The sequence below is a fragment of the Leptonychotes weddellii genome, chromosome 3, assembly GCF_054177405.1.
Source record: "Leptonychotes weddellii isolate Sample4059 chromosome 3, ASM5417740v2, whole genome shotgun sequence".
Lineage (NCBI taxonomy): Eukaryota > Metazoa > Chordata > Mammalia > Carnivora > Phocidae > Leptonychotes > Leptonychotes weddellii.
The window spans coordinates 115,238,182-115,261,589 of NC_138371.1; the positions used below are offsets into that span (position 1 = coordinate 115,238,182).

A 23,408-nucleotide genomic window follows, 5' to 3' on the forward strand; every position below is an offset into this window, starting at 1 on the left:
TAGGGTTCATCAGGTACAGCTTGTCTCTGATCCACCTGGAGTCAACTGGGGTGGCCTGTGTGCGTCTGGAGGATTCGACGTGACCTCACTCACTTATGTGTTGCCTCAGCAAAGATGACTAGAACTGCTAGGGCCTGGCTGGTCCTCTCTTTCTCTATATAGTCTTCCTAAGAAAATCACACTTTCTTTCATGGTGGCTTGCTAGCAAGAGGATTTAAACAAAAAAAAGGGGGGGAGGGATCTGCAAGGCTACTTAATGCCTAAGCTTGAAAGTCACATAGTGTTACCCCCACAGCATTCTGTTGGTCAAAACAAGTCACAGGGCCAGCCCAAGTTAAGGAAGGAGAGAAATGAACTCTACCTCCTGGTGAGCTGAGCAGCAAGGTCACATTTCAAGAGGACATGGAGGTTAGAGGGGTGTTGGTGGCCCTGTCTGGAAATAGTCTACTAAAGTCCTTTCTCTGGTCACAATTCACATTCCTCCTCCTGCAAAATATACTCAACTTGTTAGCCACATTATTGTATCAGGACCAAAATCTAGTATCTCATGGTCTGTATCAGGTCCAGACACAGATACGATGCAGAAATTTCTAATTTGGATACCTGGAACCTGGAAAGACAAGTTATCTGTCCCGTGTACACTCAGCATATGGTGGTGAGGCAGAAACAGGTAAACCTCAACAGACTCTACTCCGGAGGAGGGGCTGTGGAAGGTACAGAACAGTGGCTGGTTCTTGGCAATTGCCACCAGGCACGTGTTGCCAGTTTCCTGGACTCTGGTGACAGGTCCTCTGGGACCTTGGCTTTGCCCTCTGGATCAGCTTTCTTTTCCATAAGAAATAGCCCTTGTCTGCAGCCGAGTGGCTTTCTGCGAATGCTTCCTGATCAGAGAAAGTTGGGGCCAAGGCATCTTTTAACCTCCTTTAAAATTCTGTGGACTTTCTATGTATCAACTTATAGTTCATTATGAGAAAAAACTAGCACCCTAAAATCCTTTTGAGGCAGGATCCTCTCTATTTCTGCCTATGAGTTAAGATGCTGTTTATAATGCCCTTAAGATTCCTAGAATCCCTTTGTGTAGCTGAGTGAGTCTACAAACCACCACCTTAAATTTTGCTGAGCACTTACAAAGGGGTTTATAGCCACGCCTTTTACCCTGGTGCCACATTTGATTTGCAGCACCTTGGAATCTCTCTTTCTCTTAAAAAAAAAATTCTCCCTCTCCCTCTGCCCCTCCCCCTCTAAAAAAAAACCACACAGCAACTATATATTTGTTGACAGTTGCGCAGCTGGAGTTAAAGCCCAGCAAGGACGGCTCATAGCTGTGCCACATGGTGACAGCTGGAGGGGTGTGGCTGGGCCAGAGAACTCAGCGTGGCTTTCCTCACATGTTTCGTGTCCCATCTGAGCGAGCCAGAATAGCTGGGGACCGTCCAGACACGTGTGTCTCTTTCCACGATCACTCCAGCAAGGCGGCCCCACTACTTTCTGTGGCTGTTGGCTTCTAAGCGGATTAAAACAGAGGCTGCAAGGCCTCTTAAGTCTTAGGCTTCTCTAGAAGCCCTGCACTATCACTTTTTCACATTCTGTGCGTTGAAATATGCCTGCCCATATTCAAAGGGAGAAGAAATAGAGTCCCCCACTTTAAGGAACGAATGGTAACGTGGAAATGCCAGAGAGAACAGGGGATAGGAAGGGTTGTTACAGCAATCTTTGAAAAAATTTTACAAGCTACTAATTTTAAAAATTATAAGTTCTAGTCTGGTTTATACCATGCAGTTCAATCTGATTGTGCACTTAGACAAAACTAAAACCTGAAATGCAAATAGCTTTAAAAATATATCTGCTTAGGCTAGGTAACATATAAGTTAGTCCATATATTTGATAAAACCCTTTAATCATCTGAGTTGTCTACATTTGTGTTCCTTCAAATACAAACATCCAAAGTGACCATTTTGTTACTGGTTACAGGGTATACTCTGGTACTGGGTAAACTCAGCAGCAATATTTTTGATCTGCATCAAAAAAAATTGATAGAACGAATAGCTTCTAAAAGGTATTTTGCATACAGCTATTAAACGCATTGTTTTACACATTATCACCATTTAATCCTCACATATCTACCCCTGTGAGTTCATAGCTATCATCATCACAATTTTGCATATGAAGAAATTGATTTTTTTTTCAAAGGGTCAAGAAACTTGCCCAAGCTGGCAAGAAGTCCAGATTTAAAATCAGATCTATTTGACTCTGGCACACATAAATAGCCCTTCCTGGCAGAAGAAGGGGATAATCCCCAAACCACCTCCCGGCCGTCTCCCTCTTACCTTCAACTACCCGCTCGCCCTAAGGACCTCTGCTTAAGCTAACACAGCTTGAAAACCGTGGCCTTCAGTATTGTTTTTATCACTATTTCATGCCTGAAATTCAGGAAATGATAAACACACAGCAATAATTGATTCCTTTTTTTTTTTTTTTTGTATCTCACACATTTGTATTGAGCGTCTGTTATGTACTAGGCACCATTGCTAGCAAGTGAGTGGTGTGAAGCAGTGAGCAAAATAGACAATGACCCTACTGTCATAAGATTTCCAGGATAGTGCGACACGGGAGCCTAATATATAAAAAAAGAAAACTACAATTGCTGTGCAGAAAATCAAAATAGAATGAAGTCATATGGAATGAAGGACTGGGCCATTGCTTCAGAAGGCAAAATAGAGAATATAAGAGCAGAGATCCTGGATTTAAAGCGATTGGTTTTGATATGGGGCTTTACCACCTATTTCCGGTGTAGTCATTAGCAAATTACTTACCTTCTCTTTGTGTTCATGTCTAGAAAGTGGGAAGAATGAGAATATCTACCTCATGAAATTTGGGGGAAGACTAAGAAAATATATATAAAGCACTTACAACAGTGCCAAGACATAACATAAGATACAAATAATAAAAATAATAAATAAAATAAATAAAATAAAATGCAAAATAAAATAAAATTTTTTAAAAGATACAAATAAATTCTGTCTGCTGTTTTAAGATTGAATGACCAGAGGTAACATTTCAGCTGATCCTTGTCTTAGAGCACAGATGCGGTAATTGTCATCTTCTTGGACATCACAGTTGAATCTCTGAGATGAAACTCTTATTCGTGAGGTTTTTCTCTTTTAAATAAGCAAATCTTTTAAATCATATAAATATGAATATAAATTATATACTAATGTCCTGTATTTATATACTAACGTTAAATTTTAAAATGCTATTTGAAACAAGATCTTTTAATCTTTTAATTTTAAAAATTTAATCTAAAACCGAGGCATAAAAATTTATACCTACTCTGCTACTTTAGCAACTTCTCCCTAGACTGTGTGATTTTACTCTCTTCCTTCCCCTTCAGAAAAAGAAAAAGAAAAAACAAAAACTTCCCTAGCTCAGGACTTCAAGATTCAGACAGCTTTAGTCCCATATAGCTCTGGTCTTTTGAAGCTTTTAGGGGCCTTGCAATTAAGCTGAACTTCAGGAATTTCTTTATATTTGCCTCTAGTATGTGTCTATTTGTGACTGTTCTCTCTATTAGAAATCTGAAAGCATTTCTTCAGCCCTTCAAACGTCAGGCCTCTAACAGCTTTTTCCAGCATCTTAGTTAACAGCCTAATTAGTGAGAGCACAGTTTGGTTGACCAGATGGACTGGAGTGGAGAGCACCGCCTTTACTAAGGGATCATCCTGATGGCCCTAGTAATGCTACTTTTCTATATAACTGGCCTTGATTAAAGCCTTCCTGAATGTTCCTGCTGAACTCCTTACTCTTCCTCCTGCCTTTCTAGGTGACCATCAGGCCAGACCTTTCTTAGCCTCCCTTTTCCTCCCTAGTGGCGGCCAGCTTTTAGCCCCTTCTTATGCTAGAGAGTTTAAATTGAAATGAAGTAGGTCTTGTTTCTTCGACTTCTGCAGTTTGGGTACAATTTTGTCAGCAACTTTAAAACCAACTCTTTCTGTATTTTAAAGTGAACTCTTTTACACTGTTAAACCTTTTATACCTCAGGATAAGCAAGATAACATTTTTAAGCTGTGAAAATTGCCCCTCAAAGGGTACAAATTTTATTTTGGGGTTCATCCTTTTTCTTTTATTTAATAAAGTCCTTCATTGGCTCCTTTCCAATCTTGAGGCGTTCTTCCAACCATTTGCATATTGCTCCAGAGGATTTCTAGTGATATTAAAATAACTTTACCTAATATCGTCAGTAGCTTAATATTTAATGAGCACCTGCTGCATGCAAAATATAACACCAAGAGATATGAGGGGTTCAACAAAATATAAACCTCACAAAATCAGGCTTGAAAATCTGCTTTTGGGCGCCTGGGTGGCTCAGTCGTTAAGCGTCTGCCTTCAGCTCAGGTCATGATCCCAGCGTCCTGGGATCGAGCCCCGCATCGGGCTCCCTGCTCCGCGGGAAGCCTGCTTCTCCCTCTCCCGCTCCCCCTGCTCGTGTTCCCTCTCTCGCTGTGTCTCTCTGTCAAATAAATAAATAAAATCTTTAAAAAAAAGAAAATCTGCTTTTGCCCAAACTGTTATTAATATAAAATCCTAGGGCTTTGTTGACTTTGTGAATCTAATTTAATGACATTCAGGAAAATAGTATTATAGTGGTAAGTAGGTTAATAATAACCACATAGTTTATGTGACCCTATACCACAGGAGAGAATGGAAAATAATATATCTGGAAAACATTATAAAGCACCAAGACAGGTGAAGATAAATTAAGACTCTTTAGGCTGTTTAAATAAAAAATAAATCTATGTTGCTATATCCTTGTGGCTATGTGTCTCATCTGTCCTCCAGGAAGCTTAGATAGTCTGGTTCTAGAGATGGGACATGAACACAAATAACTGATGAAAGGCAGGGAGGGAAATCCCTGACTTATGTGAGTCTATGACATATAAATCACCCTCCACAAAGAGTGACTGCACGAGCTTATATTCTGTCCCCTCTTTGGCCCATTTAGAATGCTAGTGTTGTGCTGTGTCACATAAAGAATGGGTAATGAGCAAATAGCCATATTCTTTACCTTTCTCTGCATCCTTTATTAATTGTCTGTGCTTTCCCAAACCATGAGAGTAAGATCAAAAGAAAATTACAAGTTTTCTCTTAATGCATTGAAATAATAAGTTAATAATTATTGTCTTGGTCAGCTCAGGCAGCTATATTTTACCATAAATTTAGGGAGCTTATAAACAACAGAAATTTATTTCCCACAGTTGTAGAGGCTGGAGGTCCAAAACTAAGGTGCCCACACGGTCAGGTTCAGTGTCTAGTGAGCATCTGCTTCCTGGTTCACAGATGGCCATTGTCTTGCTGTATCTCACATGGAGGGAGAAGAAGCGGGCTTCCTCAGGGCTCCTATAAGGACACTAATTCCATTCGTGATGGCTCCACCCTCATGACCTCACCTAATTCTAATTACCTTCCAAAGACCCCCACCTCCTGATGCCATCATAGAGGATAGAGTTTCAACATTTGAATTTTAGAGGAACAGAAACGTCAGATCATAACAATTATGCATTTCTGATTGCCTACCAATCAATGAGAATAGCAATGATGCTTCACTTCGACCTTCTAATCAGTGATCACACACCTTTGCCAAATTGCTCCTTCAAAGCAATATAATGTACACCACCATGCTTACCCAGCCCAGAAACCAGCTCATTATCGTCACTGCTGATAGAATATTTCGGAAGCAGTCTTTAGCTCCTGCCTTAACCACCAACTAAACTGTATCACGATTTGCAAATAAGGATGTTTGTTTACCTGTTAGTTTTTCTTTCATCCCCTTCTCACTCTTCCCCTTTTACATCCAGGTCACTGAAAATTTACAGGAGTTTATTTTAATCTCACCATAATTCTCCTTTCCCACACTGTGTTGTGGCCTCGATGTCTTGTACATAGTTTGTTGTTAATGAATATCACACAGTGTGAGCCCCCTAATTCCCACTGTTCTTTGCACACCCATCCCCACCTCTGTCACAGTTGCCCTCCCTGCAAAAGTCCCACAGTGTGCCCCCTTACCACAACATGCACTTGCCTTCCCCTCCTTCCCTCCCATTCTCCTTGCTGCTTCTGGTTCTCTTTCTCCCTGCATGCACATAGATACCCAGTCTCTCCTCTCCAGTCCATCCTTTCTGTTGACACCCAATGTCTTATTATAAAACAAATTTGCCCAATAATACAAAATTCAAACAGTTTAGCTTGGCATAAAGCTGCCTTCCTCACCTGGCTCCATCTAACTCTCACCAGCCCACCTCCCCCATCTTGACCTGTATCCCCCAGTATATGCTATACTCCACCCATACTCAGTCCTTACCACTTCCTGATAATACTCCCTAATGGTTCCCCTGCCCCTTCCCCCTGCCTTTATCTTAGGCATAGTTGAATTCAGAATGTCTGGTCTCCAGTGAAGTCTTTCCAGGCTTGCCCTGAGTTCCCTGCCTTCTCCTCTGTTCTCTCTTGCCCTTGGTTTATACTTCTTTCAAGCTATTATTATTGTGTATTATAACCATCTGTTTATGCATTTACCCCATGGACAAGATTGTAATTTATAATCTGGTTCTATATTCATGAAATAAAACCATGTCTTGTTCATTTTTTTCTTTCTTCATACTTGTCGCAGTGCCCCATACTCAAAGTTTATTATGTTTGATTTTTCTTTTTTTTTTTTTAAAGATTTTTTATTTATTTATTTGAGAGAGAGAGAATGAGACAGAGAGCACATGAGAGGGGGGAGGGTCAGAGGGAGAAGCAGACTCCCCACCGAGCAGGGAGCCCGATGCAGGACTCGATCCAGGGACTCCGGGATCATGACCTGAGCCGAAGGCAGTCGCTTAACCGACTGAGCCACCCAGGCGCCCTTGTGTTTGATTTTTCTTATGTCACATTTATCATCATCAGAATGGATAATATCAAATTCTCACAGAGCATTACTAAGATAAACACCCACTTATGCTATCACAGACAAATGTTGGTTTTAGCAGGAAAACCCATAAAGAGAGAGCTTTTGTGTATGCTTTTCTTTGAAAGTTAATAATTTGATTTATATGAAGACATCAGTGTTTGGTGGTTTTTGTTTTGTTTTGTTTTTTTAATTTTTCTGTGAATCCCTAGAGAAGACTACAGCAAGAGTTGAATTTCAGGTACTACATTATCAGCGTTGATCATGTTACACAAATAAATGTCCTTATGCCTTTCACAACATAATTTACAGTTAATTTAACCCTTATCTTGATATTTGAAAAGATTGTTGTTCATTTTTTTAATCATTGTATAGATGGTATACATAAAAACGACCGTGTTTTTTGTTTTCGTTTTCTCCCAGTTGCTTAAAAAAAACAAACAACAAAAAATACTTCTAGGGTCATAAAAGCAGTTTATTTCTATATCAGATTTATTCCAAAGAAGCATAAGCCTCATGTTAGACATTGTGCATCAAACACGAGTTTGCCTTGAATCAAGTTGTTTATGCCATCTCTGTATACAAGTAACACAGGTTATCTTTGCATCCAATTTATTAAGAACCATTACCATTCAGATGCCATGTGTTACACATTTAAAACTTACTATCACGTTGCATATCATCTATCTCTTCATTGTGTTTAGGGATAAGTTCAAAAGTAATTAATTTTGCCAAATTATGAAATAAAAATGTTTTTGTAAAAATCATGTAGTATAATTGCCATTGTGATCAAAAAGAAAAGTAGAAGATATTACATGATTTTTAAACAATACCGGCAACAACTTTTTTTTTAATTTTGGTTTATTTCCTTAATAATATTCAGAAAAGCTTGATGAATGGCATAGACTTGTAGATACAGCTTTACATATTTGTTTAATAATGATATTGTGAACTACTGTTGATCCTGTAACCCATTTCTCTTAACCAATTCTGGCAAGATAAGATTGAAAATCTTATAAACATAAATTATCAAATAAAATGTTCAAGAAAAATATTTGTCTTCTCTTTCTTTCTCCTCTCTTCCTTCTCTTCCTGTTATGTAAAGGAAATCAAATGAAGAATAGGATTAGGTAATAAAATATTGAATTTAAATAAAGAAATTGTTTAATTCAGTTCATAGTTAACAAGTTATAATAGTTTTTTTCTACTCATTTTTAAAGTGGTTTAATACGCCACATTTTTATTCCTGGCAGGAACTAATTCCAGAGTTCTATTACCTACCGGAGATGTTTGTCAACAGTAATGGATACAATCTCGGAGTCAGAGAAGATGAAGTTGTAGTAAATGATGTTGGTCTTCCCCCTTGGGCAAAAAAACCTGAAGACTTTGTACGGATCAACAGGATGGTAAGAGAGATTTTGTTTTTGCTTGAGCAGTCATCAAGAAGTAAAAACATTCTGTTGTCTTCTTTTGTTTCCAACTATTAACAAATTGCCATTTAACATCTATAAATACAAGGTTAAAATTTTAAGAAAAAATAAGGCAAGCATTTTACTATTGTCTTTTGACATTGTTCTTTATTGTGGAGTGGATTTTCCTTTCATTGAAGACTAATAAAGGAATGGTAATTCAGTTATATTTGCTCCCTTAGGAGAAGACAATCAGATGAACATCTGTTGACTAACATAAGATATTCCAGAATGCTTGAAATAAACGTCCATTTCTTATTTTTGTTTACCAGCTAAATCTGTACTCCTTTTTCACTCATAAAATATTCAAAACAAAATAATTTGTTTAGAACATATTTGCATGCAGGAAATCATAAGCCATGAAACATACCTTAAAATAGAATATACTTGTGGGGCGCCTGGGTGGCCCAGTGGGTTAAGGATCTGATTCTTGATTTCTGCTCAGGTCATGATCTTAGGGTCCTGAGATTGAACCCCTTGTGGGGCTCAGTGCTGGGCATGGAGCCTGCTTAAGATACTCTCTCTCCCTCTCCCTCTGCCCCACAACCCCCCACTCACGTGCATGTACATGCACACACATGTGTGTGTTCTCTCTCTCTCTCTCTCAAAAAAAAAAAATATATATATATATATAATATTTGTCTTTAAGAGAACACCCATCTAATAAACATTCTTAGATTGAAAAATGTCATTACTTTTTAAATCTGTGTGACATATCTAGCAGATATCTGGGTGTTCAGATAAAAAAATGTGTGAATAGAATGTTTGCATGTGGGAATTTTATAGATTTTGATGTATTTTATCCATATTTAAGGAGATTTTAATCTTAGTGTGGTTATGGTATATGGAAATGAACCACTTTGCCAAACAACCTCCCTAGTATACTATTATTCTTAGTAAATTGAGGAATTAAGAAAGTCAAATGACTCAAAATATTTTTTAACTGTTTCACTCACTCCCAATTTTTTCCAACTGTCTTATAAATATATTTGATTTTGTTTTGATACCTAATTTATTTGAATAAGAATCCAAATAAAGTCCACATTTACAATGGAGTTCACATATTCCTTAGCCCATTTTTTTGTGAAAATTCACATATGTCATACAGATATAATTCACATACCATACAGTTCACCCATGTAAAGTAAAAAAAATGGATTTTAATTTATTCACAGAGTTGTACAATTATGAATATTTTTATCACCCCATAAAGAAACCCAATACCTTCAGTATCTTCCACCATTTTCCCCAGCCAGCCCGAGGCAATTACTAACCTTTGCTGTCGCTATACATTTACTTATTCTGGACATTTCACATAAATATGATCATATAATATGTGATTCCTCCCTCTACACCCTGATTTTGTGTGTGTGTGTGTCTGTCTCTCTCCTTTTTTCTTTTTTCTTTCTTTTTTTTTTTTTTGGACATTACTGTTAGTCTCATGCTCCCCTCAACTTTGGAACTATATTTTCTGTCTCTCAGAAATATTTTACTTTTAATATATTTTATTTTAAAGCTGTTGCTGATGTGGTAGGCCTATGTTTAAAAGTACTGTATATATAATCTGCAATCTGGTCTCCGCCTTTTGAGGGAATATCATGTATTGCATAACTTGTAGGTATGATTTCTCTCACTTTTCAATCTATAAATTGGTACTTCCAGATATATGGAGTTATATCATACTGTCTCTTTGAATAACATATTTCAATTTATATTTTTAATGTGAGGAATTTGTACTTCAGTAATACATTACGCTTCTAAAATCTGTACTTATTTTTAGAATTAGTCATCCACTTCCATACTACCCTTACATATTTGAGTGCTGGCTATGATATCAGTGTAAGGATACCAAATCTACAAATTCAACCCTACAAACCTGCCATGTATCAGTATATTTGTACAGCCCGGAACTGTGCCTGACACGAAGTAGTTGGCAGTAAATGTCTGCTGAGTGAATGAATGAATCACCCAGGGGTGATAATCTCAGTGATTTTAATATATTGTCTAGTTATGTCCAAACCAGTTAAACTGACCCTGAAACTAATAAAAAATAAGTAAATAAACTGAATGAAACCTTCACTCAGGCAAACAAAGTAGCCAAAAACTGTTGGACCAGATTTTTCACTTGTTCATGCTATTGTACCCAGCTGATTAAATAGAAGTTTTCATGTGGGTGCTAATAATAAATACTGTACTGGAAAGAGTGTGACTTAGAGTTTGATAATTTCCTGCTCTTGAACCTGGGCTCTGCCATTTACTAACTTCATTGCCTTGATTAAGTTGTGGAGCATCTCTGGTCCTCACATTTCTCATCTGTAAAATGTGGATAGATACCTTATAAATGTTTTTTTAAAACCATTATCATACAATTCATTTGTTTTCAGTGTACGATTTAATGATTTTTAGTAAATTTACAGAGTTGTGTGACCATCACCACAATCTAACTTTAGAAAATTTCCATCATCCCAGAAAGATCATATGCCCATTTGCAGTAGCTCCCCGTGCCTACCTGCAGCCCCAGGCAACCACTAATCAACTTTCTATCCCCATAGGTTTGCCTTTTCTGGATATTTTATAGAACTAGAACTGTATGATATGTGTTCTTTTGTGTTTGACTTCTTTCACTTAGCAGTTTTTGAGATTAATCCATGTTGTAGCATATATCCGTACTTTGCTTTTTTTTGTAATGGTATTCCATGTACGGATAGGTCATGTTTTGTTGACCCATTCATCAGTTGTTGAACATTTGGGTTTCCACTTTTTGGCTGTTATAAATAATGCTACTATGAACATTCACATACCAGTCTCCATGTGGACATATGTTTTCATTGCTTTGGGGTATATACCTACAGTAGAATTGTTGAGTCATGGTAAATTTACATTTAACTTTCTAAGAAATTACCTATTTTGCAAAGTGATTGTAGCATCTTACATTCCTACCAAGGGTGACTCTTTCAGTTCCTTCTTATCTTCACCAACACTTGTCATTGCCTGTTTTGTTTTTTTTTATTATTATAACTATTCTAGTGGATATGAAGTAAAATCTCATTATAGTTTAATTTCTATTTTTCTAGTGACTAATGATGTTCTGTGCCTCTTTGTGTGCTTTTTATTTTTTTTTTTATTTTTTTATTTTTTTAAAGATTTTTTATTTATTTATGAGAGAGAGAATGGGAGACAGAGAGCATGAGAGGGGGAGGATCAGAGGGAGAAGCAGACTCCCTGCCGAGCAGGGAGCCCGATGCGGGACTCGATCCCGGGGCTCCAGGATCATGACCTGAGCCGAAGGCAGTCGCTTAACCAACTGAGCCACCCAGGCGCCCCCTTTGTGTGCTTTTTAGATGCTAGAACATTTTTACATATATTTTAATAAAACATTAAGTAGTGATTCATTATAGATACAACTTTTGTGTTCCTCATTAGTGAAAGAAGTTCATATGCCCCCAGTATTAATAATTTTATTAATGATATACCTACTTGAAAAAGAAAAGGTAGTTGTGTTTCTAAAAGCAAATCCCCAAGACAGCATCATACACAGAATTTCTTGAATATAGGGAAAGATAATTATTATGGATATGAAACCATCAGGTCATTAGTACTCATATAAACTGAATAAGGAAGACCATACACACTTGACTAAATTTGCAGAAAAATCACAAAGTTTCCTTCATCTAATATGGGCAGTAATATAATCCAACCAAGTAAACATTCCAGATAAAGGAAGTTTCTAGATTTTTATAGCTAAGTGAAAACTTTTTTGGAGGTTTGTTATTTTTCTCAACTTTATCACTACTTGGTTCCCTATCCTTTTATGCAAAAGAGGAAAACTTCTCTTTATTATCATAAGTACCCGTTGTTACTATTCTATGAAGGCTATAATTCTATATCTGTTCTTTTTCTGTTTTCTTCTTGAAATTGTCAGCTATCAGCACACTTCCCTTTATAGCCATTCTGATTAGAAAGTGTTGCTTAAAATCTCTTCTGGTTTACAAAAACAGTTAATCAAATGTATCAAAGCCTTATGATAAATACCAGTCAGTCGGGTGCTAATTGGGGCCCTGAAGAAAATGGAAACTTTGTGGCTTTGGTGGAGTGACATGTGCTTCAGGTTTCACTGGTCAGTGTCTGATCACTTCCAGTTTAGGAGTGAAGTTCTGAAACATTGAAACGTGAAGTGACAAATTCTACCTTCAGGAAGTGGAATGTTACTAGAGAGCATACCAAGTTTATACCTCTCCTTAGAGCTATGTAGACTTTCCTAGTACATTCTCCTTACTTCCCTGGGATAGCTGCTCACATTCGTTTTCTCTACTATCCTCATTCCAATGCTTAACTGCTCATAACTGCTGCAAATCAGGATGTGTATACCCTAATCTTAGTCAACTCACCCCACACCCCAGTGATGGTCCTGAATTGACCAAGACACAATAATGGCAGTGATAGTCCATATAAGCTGCGATGTTTTTGAGTGTTTATTCTTTGTCTCAGATACTAGGCTAGAGCTTCAGGCACATTATTTTTAATCCTCAAAAAAGTCTTCTAGGAATTATCCTGAAACCCAGCAAGGTCAATCATCTTGCCAGATATCACCTACTTATCAAAGTGGCAGTGTTCTTACCCACAGTATCCAGGATAAAATGGTGACTTAAGGAGCTGTGGAAAGGGAGAAGGGAAAGGAGAAGGAAGGGAAACATGTCTTTTAACAAGAAGCCAGTACCTTGGGGTCAGCAGAAAAAAAGAAAGAAACAAGTGGGAATTGCCCCCAAACCAGCAGAATATTCCAGCCCCAATGGCCATGCAGACCTGACTTTCTGGGATCCCATTTCTACCTCTTTCTCCCCCAGCCTTGCCCTGTAAGCCTCCCTCCCCAGCTGGTAAGACCTCTGCTTAGAGCTAAGGAGGTCCTAGGTCCCACTGCCCAGCAGTTGTGAGAGGAAAACTATCCTTTAACTCTGCAGATGGCGGAAAGGCAAACTTAGAGGCACCCACAGGATTTTACAGTTTGCACAGGCCTTTATTGGAGAAAGGAGACTGAGACCCAAAAAGGCCAAATGACTCACCCAGAGTCTTAACCCAAGTGCGTTTTCTAACTTACCATGCCTGGCATTGCAAATTGGAACTCTGAACGTAATATCCCCTAGAACCACTGAAAGTCTCTAAAACTTTACCTGTATTTTGAATTAAATGTGGCTTTATAGATCGACTTGAGAACCAAAGCAGATTAGACTAATGCTGTTTCCATTGCAATATCTGCTCCGAAATACCACAAGGCACTTTGGAATATAACCTAGTTGTTATCTGTAAACTATTTATATCTATGCATGGATGACCCCCATATACCTAATTTTGGCTGAGACTTACAATTGAGTTTTAAGTTATTTAACTGTATTGTTCATATGATCACCACATAAGATTTTTTTAAAAATCTCTTTTCCTTAGAAATACCTGATTCTCACCAAATGGTTTCATATCATTTGGGTCTTAAGAGAATTTAGCAGATTATTCATTGAAAGATACAGCCTGAGAAATGATTGTGACACTGTAAAGACAAGTTAAACTCTAAAATAGATTTTCCCTCTTACTTTAAGAAAGAACAAAATTCATGAATACTTTTCAGCAGTAAATTATTTTATATTTATAATTGCTCAGAGTACTTCTGTTGCATCTAAATAAAATACAAGAGATAATTTACTCCTGATACGAACCTTACCAGTTACTATCAGGTGACTGATAATTAATTACCTGACTTCTGTTTATGTACCTCCTATATTTTGTCTTTCTATCAGCTTAAGTGCTACTGAGCAAACTTTAAGACAAAATGCAGTGCTTCTTTAAAAGTAATCTCACTATTCTCCATCACTGTAAATACATATTTATCAAGTGTGTCATCAAGCCAAGTACATATAGTATACTAGGAATTGTAAAGATTGCATGTAATATGGTGAATTAACTGTCCCTCAAAGATTTGCTCTCACATATTCAAAAGAATGAAGGTTTATAACTGACTGAAGTATGAGGGATAAAAACTTGTGCATTTCTGAAACTATCATAAAACATTTTCAGAAATGCATCGTACTTATTTGTAGTTCTTTTTTTTAATTGGGGTATAATTGACATATAACATATTCTTATTTATATATTACATATTCATGTGTTACATATTTATATATTACATGTTATATATTATATTTTTATTATAATAACAAGTTCCAGCTTGTTTTTGCGAAGAAATGAAGGAAGCAAGGCATGAGGGGTTTTCTCTATTCTAAACCAAATTCCTGTTATAGGCATTAATGAGTCAGTTAAGACTTTAACTAAATCTTTACTCCATGGGGTGAAAGACTTTACACAAGATTCTGCCTACTTGGGAAAAATCAAAGTGCCGCGGTCTTGGTTCTCTGCAGCACCAGCATGCAGTGCCAGGTTAAATCGACCACAGGTAGGCAGTGCCTGCTAGCACGGACTGGGTGGCTTGCAAAGTGTTTATTCTTCCTGTCTTCTTTGCCTGGGTTTTCCTTGAAGGGACCCTGCAGGATGGGAAGGGAAGGCTGCCATGGCATCAACAAGGTTCTTCATCTGTAGCCACCATTCTCGGTCGCGTCAGAATTAGGACCAAGGGGCAGTGGGAGATGCCGCCCCTGAGAACAGTGCTAGGCTGCAGAGCACTCAAAGGACATCTTATGAAGAGTAGCTGTGTGTCTCCACAGTTGCTCTCCTCCCTCAGTGTCCCCTGCGCTGCTTTCCTTAGCTCACAGTTGTCCTTCACAGAACCCTTTTCTCCAACTCTGGTCAGTTTTCCCATCACACTGATGGGAAATGATCATACTGATGTCATGCAGAAATCATCTCAGACATCTGTGTTACCACTAGGAAACTTAATCAATCGTGTGCCCCTCTCTCTTTTTTTTTCCTACTGAAGGAATTGGTATTTGATGACTATTTCTCTAATATACAAAGCCTGAGTGGTAACAGAAAATACAGAGGGTTTAAATTTTCCACAAATTCCATGAATACAACCTGCATTCTTTCATATTGTTTTGTAAGTTTCTAACTTTGTACCAGGTGGGTAGCTCATACAGGATTTAGTTCTTAAGAAAGAGGTTTAGAGAAAATGTGCTCTAGTTATATGTATAATTTGGGCTGGGATTATCTTCAGTTATTTGAAGGGGTTCTTTGTAATGAGCCTAAAGTATAAAATGAAAATGTCTTATATCCCAAAGAAATGACATTCACAGTGGTAAAAAAAAAAATTCATCTCTTTATATGGATTAGTATTCTATATCCGTGAGCATTCCCTCCTTCTTCTTTCAAGCTGTCATTAAGAAATTCAAGGCAAAGAAGACAAAAGTAATATTATAAAAAGGGATGATATCATTGATGAGAAATCAGTTTTATTATCTCATGGCAACAACTGAAAAGGTATTTGATACATTTTGTAGAAACTTTTGTATGTCTACAACCTAATTTCCTTCTCATTTTTAAAAATGAGACAGTACTTTGATTTTTAAGAATGTACTTTTTTTGGTTAATTGGTTTTCTAGTTATGGGAAATAATATATATAATTAATTACAGTTGTTTATACTTTTGTAAATACAGGGACAAGGATTGTGTTTCACTGAGGAACTGTGAAATCCAAAATTTGGTCTCATTAGAAAAACTGGAAAAGTGATATGAACACTTTGGGTAGACATTTCAATAAATTCTAAGTGCCTTGAGTTCATACATCAAGAATTGGTTTAATTTAGCCACACCCAGCTAGGCTGATTACAACCGACTCACTCATGAAACATTAATAAAGCACTGTGTTCAGTTCTAACATGATTATAATCTGACCTCTCCACAAAGGACAGAAATAGAAAGTATCTCTGATAACATTACCCTAATGCTGGGTTCATCAATCATAATCTGCCCTTTTTTAAAATTTGTTTTAGAAAAAGGCCTTTCACGGATGTGCACTGATAATCTCATCCGGCCCTCAGCCCAGCAGATCCCTGGTGCTCCTGGACCAAATGTAGAACATTCTCCGTCTGCAGAGCAGAGTAGGGTGCACTGAGGCAGAGAAAGCAGAACCAAATGTGGTTTTGCTTTTCCTGTATTACATCCTTTATACGATTTTCATATTTTAAAGAAAAAGTCTCTTTTTGATGGGTAACAGTTTGCATTTGGGGTATATTTTTATACTAAAAAGCACACCCTGCTCTGAAAAGAATTTTCCGGAAATGAGAACTTGCGGAAGTGTTCTGCGGCAAATTCAAAATACTGAGACAGAGATCTTGTCTTTAAGTGCCTGCTCCGCCCGTGTCAGCTGTGACCCCCTGGACAAATAAGACACACTTAATCTCATGGACCTTCAGGATCCTCCTTCTCTCTGAAACTGGGGATTTGTTTATTCCACAAATCTTTGAGCCAGCTCTGAGGAAAGCATTATGGAAAAAACACGAAGAAGACTTGAACACAGATCCCACTCAAAAGAAAGCTAAAGTAGAGAAATTCCTTCTTTTATCCCAGTCACAAAGGGCCTGTTACACAGTTCACACTGCTCTGGGCTCTGGAAACACAAGCATGAGCACCGCAGTGAGTGGCCCTCAGGAGCTTGCACTCTAGTAGGAACATTGACAAGTACACATCAGTCCCAGCAAACGCTGATAGGTGCTGTAATCCATTCATTCAACAGATAATTATTAAGTGTTCCAGATGCTATTTCATGTGTTTGGATATACCAGTGAAACAGACAAAGATCCCTGCCCTCGTAGAGCTAACTTTTGATCAAAGGGAGACAGACAACAAAATAGTAAATAATAGAAAGTAATCAATACTATGGAAAAAAGAAGTAGTGGAAGGTAAGGGGATCGGGAATACAGGGGTGGGTGGTCAGGATCCCCTCACTGTAAAAGTGAGATTTGCATTAAGACTGGAAGAAGGTGAGAGAGTGGACCAAGTGACTGTCTTGGGGAAAGACCTTTGGAGGCGGAAGGACCGTCTGGAGCAAAGGCCCTGTGGCAGGGATGTGCTTCCCAAGGAAGCCAAGGAGCTGGGGTGGAATGAGCAGGGGGCACCTAGTAGAAGACTGAGCAGCAGTGAGGCCAGATCACATAAGGCCTTGAAGGCCATCATAAGCACTTTGCATTTTTACTCTGAGTGACATGGAGAGTCATTGCAGTGTTGGAGCAGAAGCATGCCATGATCTTACTTACATTTTGAAAGGATCGTTCTGGCTGCAGTCTTAGTTATGAACTGTTGAGGCACAGGGTAGAATATCTGTTAGCAGGCTTTATAAGAGGTGATGGTGGCTTGGACCAGGGTGGTAGCAGTGAAGGTAGTAAGAAGTTAATCAATGAATATTACTTAGCCATCAAAAGAGAATGAAATCTTGCCATTTGCAACAACATGGATGGAACTAGAGGGTATTATGCTAAGCAAAATAAGTCAGTCAGAGAAAGACAAATACTGTAGGATTTCACTCATACGTGGAATTAAAGAAACAAAACAGATGAACATAGGGGAAGGGAAGAAAAATAAAATAAGATGAAAACAGCACAGGAGACAAACCATAAGAGACTCTTAACTCTAGGGAAGAAACTGAGGGTTGCTGGAGGGGACTGGGTGGGGGGATGGGGTAACTGAATGATGGGCATTAAGGAGGGCACTTGATGTGATGAGTGCTGGGTCTTATATGCAACTGATGAATCATTAAATTCTACCCCTGAAACTAATAATACAGTATATGTTAACTAAATTGAATTTAAATAAAATTTTTTTAAAAATGATTAAAAAAATAATAAAGTTCAAGCCAACAGCCTCTCTCTTTAGCTTCCTAGCTGTGACCATTTTCCCTCAGATTTCTCTGGTCTTATAGAGCAAGTAAATGGTAGGGGACAAGTGTGTAGAGTGGTGATGGATAGAGCAGCAGAGATGCATCATTATATTTAGTAGTTTCTGCTAGAAATGGGATGGGATGGGATGGGATGTTTAGTGCCTATTGCCAGCTTAAAGTCTGAGAAGCAGGAAAAGCCCAAGCTGCCATGTTTATCTCCCATTAGACTTGTGATATTTTTGAGGACATGGAATCCTTACTCATCTGTATATTCTCCAAGGCTAGTTTCTAGCACAGGGTAGATAGTCAGTAATTTGGGGCTGGAAAGAGATTAGAGTATTTTCACCTTGTTTATTTGCATTTCAGTGGGCATGCTCCTAGAGATCAGAGCTTTTGTCTTGTTTATCATAGTATCTCTGGGGCCTAAAATAACTGTCTGGCGCAGAAAAGATGCTACATACTGAATGGATGAGGGATGAATGAATGAATGAATGAATGGCTATTGCCTCTGTTTGAAATCCTCTTCCCCCAGATATCTTTATAGTTGACTTCCTCATTGTGGTCCTTAATTGTCACAAACTCAAAGAAGCCTTCTCTGACCACCTCCTCCAAGTTAACAATCCCCTCCCCATCCATACATACTCCTTAACTTTCTTTCATACCTTTCTCTTTTCTTTAGCACTTAACCACCTTCTGACATACTCTGTAGCTTACTAATTATCTGGTGTTGTGTCGATCTCCCCCCACTACAATGTAAACACTGCAGAGCAGGGATTTTGGTTTCTGTATTTACTGTCATAACCCTAAAATCTGGAATAGTGTCAGCGCATAGCAGATGCTCAATCAATATTCACTGAATGAATGAATGAGCTTCTTTCCCATTCCTGACATTTCTTCCTTCTTGTTACCAGCACATCTTTCCCATTGCTTAATTAATTAACCAATAATATTTATTAAATATTTATTATTTAGTACTAGGTTAGGAGCTATGACAAATGGAAAAGAAGCATTAGATACGATCCGTATCTTCAAAACGCTTATATTCTAATTGAGGATACAGTATTGCAAGTTTGAAACAAGTGCTAATTGGTAATAACCCCATTTGTTTGTATAGCACTTTCCAATTTATATGCAAATTGATTTTCACAAGTAAATGTGTATACATTATCTTACTCCATTAAACAGGAGGGTACGGATTTCAAGTGTCATAGAAATTCGTAGAAGAATTCATAGAGTGTGAGCTGGAGAACCCAGGAAACAAACCTTGCAGTTGAGTAAGAAGGATGGCTAAGACCTGAAAAAGAAGCAGGAGGGTGAAATGCTTTCAAAAGGGATAAAGGAGCAACAGAGGCTCAAAGGCTGTATGAGCTGCTCTGTGTTGGGGGCTGTGAATTGTCTGTGCTCCTTGGAGCCAAGGATGTATATCCGGAAGTCCTAAGAATTAGTGGAGAAGGGTGGGATCAAGGTATGAAAAGACCTTAGGGGTTAGGTAAAGTTTACCCTAATGTGTCTTGCTGGGAAGAACCTTCGAAGATTTGAAATAGAGGAGGACAATGTGAGCGTGATGGTTTCAGAAGTCTGTTCCCCCAGCAGGGTGCAAGACTGGTTGGATTAGTCGGATTAGAGAAAGAGGTTGAGGTGTATTGCTGTCGCCCTCGTGGAGAGCAATGAGAGCTAAGACCAGGGTGGGGCTAGTGGGACTGGAAAAGAATCCTCTGGATTATACCTCCAGTAAGCAATCAAGTCCTAGAATAAGTTAAGCCCCCTACAGAAGAAGTCGTGCTATGATTTCTGATTGTCCACTTGACTACATGCAACTCTCTTTAGAGAATTTTTTCAATATCAGAAGCAGATTTTTGAGGCAATAAGAGAAAAGTCTTGGAAATATTCTGGCTCTAGTCTAGAAGAGGATGTGGAAATTCAGCATTCTTAAATAAAAAGAATTCGGGAGAAATAAATATTCTTTCCTCAGAGTTAATTCCACTAGCCCTAGTTTCCTTTTTTTTTTAAGTTTAGAGATGCTTTATCCTAAACCTGCTAGAGAAAGAATTCTCTAGCATCTAATACTCATGGGACAATATGGAAATTAGAATTAGGTAACTATTATCCATCTAAGAGATATCCTCTCTGGTTTAAATCTCGCTCTTTATTTCCTTCCTCCCAGATCCCCAGGGTAGAATTATGGATTGGGAATTGGTTTATCTAGGCTTAAAGCAATTGCTTCTGCTTTTAGATATGCAAGTAAAGGGTAAAGAAAGCTATTAAGACCATTATAACCCTAATAGCTTAGTAATCAAGTATTTCTTTATATTTTTCTATTGTAAGTATTTGCAATAAAATCTTGTTTCAGAGTCCAAAATGGGTTTGTACAAGAAAACATAGTTCTGTAGAGAACAAATAAGCAGACAGCATGTATTTAGTAACAGATTGATGCTATTTAGAGTACAGTTAAGTCTCAGTGTCAGGCTTTAGCTTGAGATAGGTCTTTATGCTTTCATTATGGGATACCTAAAATTCGATTCTCAGGTGTGCATTTGATTTAAAACCGGGTTGGCTTTTAGATGTTCTAACTGGATTTTCTTTTCTCTCCGCACAGTGACTAGCAAGACAGACAATCTATAAGACATTATCTGTTGAATCTGCTACCTTATTGTTTCTTTGTCATTTAATTTTATAATCCCCCCCAAAAAAACCTGGGGCAAAATTATTTAAACAATTAATTGTTCAGTGATTCACTCTGCTGCCTCTCTAACATATAGAATAGGATAGGATAAATAACTATAGACTTAGAGATTTTTTTAAATTGAATTAAAAATTGTTGTAAACAAATATGAACTAATAATTTTTTAAACTGAGATGAAATAAATACTGAGAAAAAATATATAAAATGTTGAAATTGGCACCAAAAGAAATAGAGACTTAAAAGCCTGAAAGAAATTTAAATGGTAAAATTTTCCCATCTCCAAATTATCCAAGGCCATATTATTTTACAGGTAAATTCTACCAAATTTTCAAGAGATAATAAAATAATTTCTTAGAAAGTAGTTGCAGAAAACATGGCAAGCCACCCGTGAGGCTAGTGTGATCTTGATTCCAAAAGTAGTTAAAGGGAGAAAAAAAGAATAAAGAAATAGGGCCATTTCATGTATAGATATAAATACAAAAATTCTAAGCAAAATATTATCTAACAACCCCCCAAAAATATATATATATATAATATCTGTTAGTGTGTATATATATATAATGTAATGTGTGTGTATTTATATATGTAATATATATATACATATATAAAATTTGGGAATGTGTGTATGTGTGTTACAAAAAGACTAAATTGTTCAAGATTAGGAAAAAGACAAAGATGCTTCATATCACCACTATTGTTTAACGTAGTCCTCAAAGTTAAGAACAATTCTGTAAGAAAAAAAAAAGACGTTATAGTTATAACTAATAAGACTCGCCAGAAACAAAATCAACTTAAAGAAATCAGTGTCATTTTTTTAAATCATCAGTAACCAAATATGAAATGTAATTTTAGAATGTTGTAATTGCATCAAAACTTGTGGACTCTCTGGGAATTAACCAAGAATTCCCACATCCTTTATGGAGAAAATATTAATTTTGAACTCTAATAAAATACATAGAAAATAACCCATGTAAGTAAAGAGACATTCTAGGACCTTGGATGGGAGCCGAATATCAGCTTTCTCAAATTAACCCGTAAATTTATTGGACTCCCAATCATAATTATTTTGATGTATCTATGTGCACTTATTGTAAAAGTTATAGGGAAGAATAAAGGTCCAAGAATAGCTGCATTGACTGAAAAAGAATAAACCCACCAAATAGAAAGATATATGAGAAATAAAGATAATTAAGATAAATTAGGGTAACAATAGAAATAAAAAGATTGGAAAGAGCTGGAGACTCACATATATCCAGATAGATGGATGGAGGGATGGATGGATGGATAGACAGATGGATAGGGAAAAGAGAAGGGAAGGGAGGGAAGAAAGGAGAGAAAGAAAAAGGTACCTTGCATCCCTTTCATTAGTTCTAATAAGTTGGCTGCTGATTGTATTGCTTTTTCTAGGTAGATTATCCTATTTGTAAACACTAGCAGTTTTATATCTTTGTCTCAAATATACACACACCAAAGATGGCATCATATACCACTGAGGAAAAGTGTGTTTGTTTAATAGAGGTATTGGAAAAACTGACTTATTATATAAACAAAAATAATACTGGATCCCTATTTAATACCACATACGAGTGAAAGTAGACTGTAGGTGAATTAAAGACCAATATATGAAAAGTAAAACCGTAAACATAAAGCTAATACATTAGGGGCACCTAGGTGGCTCATTCGGTTAAGCGGCTGCCTTTGGCTCAGGTCATGATCCCAGGGTCCTGGGATTGAGCCCCGCGTCAGGCTCCCTGCTCAGCAGAGAGCATGCTTCTCCCTCTCCCTGCCTCTCTGCCTACTTGTGCTCTCTATCTCTCTGTCAAATAAACAAATAAAATCTTTAAAAAAAAAAAAAAGCTAATACATTAAAATTATAAAAAGTTATCTTTGTAATTTCAGAACAAAATCCCAAGAGCATAAAAATAAAGAGAAAAAATAATTGATGAGCTCAAAATTAAGAATTTCTATTCAACAAAGAACTACACGGATAAAGTTCATAGACATGTAACATTTGGGAGCATGCGTTTACAATGTTTAAAACCAACAAGGAACTATTACCTAAAATACATAAAGAACTTTTGCAAAATAACAACACAAAGACAGGAACCTCCATAAAAAGATGAGCAAAGGACGTGAACAAGAAGTTTACAGAAGAGGAAACCCAAAAGGCTCTATTAAAAAGATGTCAAATTCCTTATTAATCAGAGGAATACAAATTAAAACAATGAGATACTGTTTTATATCTGTTACACTGGCTAAATTAGAAACGCGGACAATCCTAAGAGTGGATGGGCTTGTGGACATATAGAGCCTTCTATGCACTGTGGGAGGGAGTGGAGACGAGGGCAGCCATCCTGAAGTGCAGCTGGGCACTAATGGGCACATCCGCGGCAGGGACACAGAAGTCCCACTCCAGATTATGAGTCCCAGAGAAGTTCTCACAAAGATCCAAAAAGAGGTGCAAGAGAGGACATTCATCCCAACATTGTGTCGCAGGGGGC

The 23,408-nt window shown here is 37.5% G+C and overlaps 1 protein-coding gene across 1 annotated transcript in view; it reads left to right on the top strand.

Moving 5' to 3' along the window:
* NBEA (neurobeachin) overlaps window positions 1–23,408 on the top strand; it is a 609,173-nt gene that overhangs the window by 540,413 nt on the left and 45,352 nt on the right. The window contains exon 42 of the mRNA XM_081815498.1: window positions 8,194–8,346. Within this exon, the coding sequence (XP_081671624.1) occupies window positions 8,194–8,346 (153 nt within the window). The remainder of the gene's footprint in view (window positions 1–8,193; window positions 8,347–23,408) is intronic.